Source organism: Megalobrama amblycephala, linkage group LG16 (genome assembly GCF_018812025.1).
Source record: "Megalobrama amblycephala isolate DHTTF-2021 linkage group LG16, ASM1881202v1, whole genome shotgun sequence".
Classification (NCBI taxonomy): Eukaryota; Metazoa; Chordata; class Actinopteri; order Cypriniformes; family Xenocyprididae; genus Megalobrama; species Megalobrama amblycephala.
Window position 1 is genome coordinate 43816693 of NC_063059.1, and position 2069 is coordinate 43818761.

Here is a 2069-nt window from a genome sequence, read left to right on the forward strand (position 1 = left end):
AAATTTTTATTATTTAAAATTAAAAAACTATCAAATTGACTGACTCAGCACTGACTTAAAAAAAAAATAAAAATAAAAAAATGGCAAATTGTTTAGTGTATAAAACCCAGCATACAGTATGTTCTGTCCAATATTTACATCAGAGCTGGGTTGTCAAATAAACAAAATTGTGTTGTTTTTAACCCAGCATTTTTTAGAGTGTAGAGAGAAGAGCGGCACTATGGATGCCATTTCTTTTCAACAGGTCAGGTCTGCCCCAAAAACTTTTCCATTTGAAAAGTCTATGAACCCTATATTATTTTGTGGACACCATTTAGACATCCAGCCATTGAGTGATGACAGTCTGCTAAGTATTTCATCACTCCAGCAAAAGGAAGAGGGCCAGAGCAAATTACAGGGTCTGACATCGTACTTGCGAGTTCCCACATGTCGTTAATGTTAATTTTAGTGATCTCTGACTGGTGAAGTTGGACATCATTGGTGCCGACATGAATAATAATCTTAAAGTAAAAGGTTAGAGGTTAAAGTCAAAGGTCAACATATCAGTAAATGTCACGCTAATATGATTATTATTCAAAACATTCTGCCACTTCTATAATTTTAAAACTGTTTTATGTTGGAAACAGTTTAATTGTGCAACATATTGGAGTAATAGATTTAGTCTTTATGAAATGCTGTTGTACTTCTGGTTTTCTTTCAGCATCTGTTCTTCTATATCAACTATTTCATTTGGGAATTTGGCTAAATCAAGATGCTGCTGATTACTGAAGCTCTTCTTCTCATTTTTGCTGCTTTAGGACAGGTAAGCTTGTGTTCTAGTATAATTAGTACAGACATGAATACTGATGATGTGATCATTATGATTTCTGTTGCTGTAGGATCACAGAGGATCTGCAGGACAGATATTTTCATTGGATATGGCACCAAATTCTGTTGATGATCAGTATAAGGGTTGTATAGAGAACATGAAACACCTGGTGGAGACAAAACTTCTAGAGAAAGAAAAATCTCAGTCTGAACATGAATTTGCAAAACTTTGGGAAGAGGGTGTCCATGAAGCCAAAACACCAGAAGATAACTTGTCAAAAAATCATTCAGTTGCTGTTTATGTTTACACACATTCAAGTCCACTGTATGAATTTTTCAATAATGATGTTCGTAGTCAGAAACAAAAATACAAAGACAAGACATTTAAATGGTATTCGCTTCACTTTCTGTTAACAAATGCGATACAGATTCTGAAGAAAACACAAAATAGATGCTATTTCACGTATCGTGGTACTACAGAGGAATTTGATAAGAATGTTTTGAACAAAGAGGTTCGTTTTGGATCATTTACATCCTCCTCTTTATATCAAAGTGTAGCACAACGTTTTGGAACTAAATCTTGTTTTAAAATCTTCACTTGTGAAGGTGCTGATGTGTCACATTACTCTATATTTCTTTCTGAGAAAGAGGTGCTGATTCCTCCATATGAGAGGTTCAAAGTCATTGCTGTCAACACGAGAAAAGGTCAGAAGGATCTCTGGTGTGACACTGTGTTCATATTGCACAGCTCTGGAACAAGAAGTGACCTGAACTGTGCAGTGGCATCCATGGATATCAGTACCAATGCTCCTTCAATTAATTTTATTATTTGGTTTTCTGTTATTATAACTACTATTATTATTTGTTATGTAATGTATATTTTAATTAAGAAGTGCTATGGTATGGACACTGTTAGACCTTACCAGGCTTTTAATTATTAACTGTAATCTGCAGTGCTGTAAAGGTCCCACACAGATAGACTGCCATAAATTGTCAGACTGATTCCACAAAAATATTTTAAATAAAGAGATTTTCACTGCATCAGCAACTGCAGTCACCACCCGTTAAATAAAGCAACATGCAGCATATCATCAATGTTTTTGGGTCATCTCTTCTCCTGAACTGAAGCACAAGGGTGACCCAAAAAACTCAATTTTACATGAAACTACCAGCAAATGTTTCCAGTATATCATTGGGTTTTTTTTTTTTTTTTTTTTACTCACAGTTTATTACTATTAAAATACATTTCGTGAGTGTGTTTT

At 34.4% G+C, this 2069-nt stretch overlaps 1 protein-coding gene across 1 annotated transcript; it reads left to right on the forward strand.

The window, feature by feature from the left end:
* The first annotated feature begins 382 nt into the window (after positions 1 to 382).
* On the forward strand, positions 383 to 1848 carry LOC125249086 (NAD(P)(+)--arginine ADP-ribosyltransferase 2-like). Its single transcript, XM_048161288.1, has 2 exons — positions 383 to 802; positions 879 to 1848. The coding sequence occupies exons 1-2, from the start codon at positions 752 to 754 to the stop codon at positions 1746 to 1748; spliced, it is 921 nt and encodes a 306-aa protein (XP_048017245.1). The 5' UTR covers positions 383 to 751; the 3' UTR covers positions 1749 to 1848.
* Positions 1849 to 2069: the final 221 nt, after the last annotated feature.

Coding starts and splice junctions, on each gene's coding strand:
- LOC125249086 (XM_048161288.1), top strand. CDS start 752: ATGCTGCTGATTACTGAAGCTCTTCTTCTCATTTTTGCTGCTTTAGGA. Junction 803..878: donor TTTTTGCTGCTTTAGGACAG/GTAAGCTTGTGT, acceptor CTGTTGCTGTAG/GATCACAGAGGATCTGCAGG.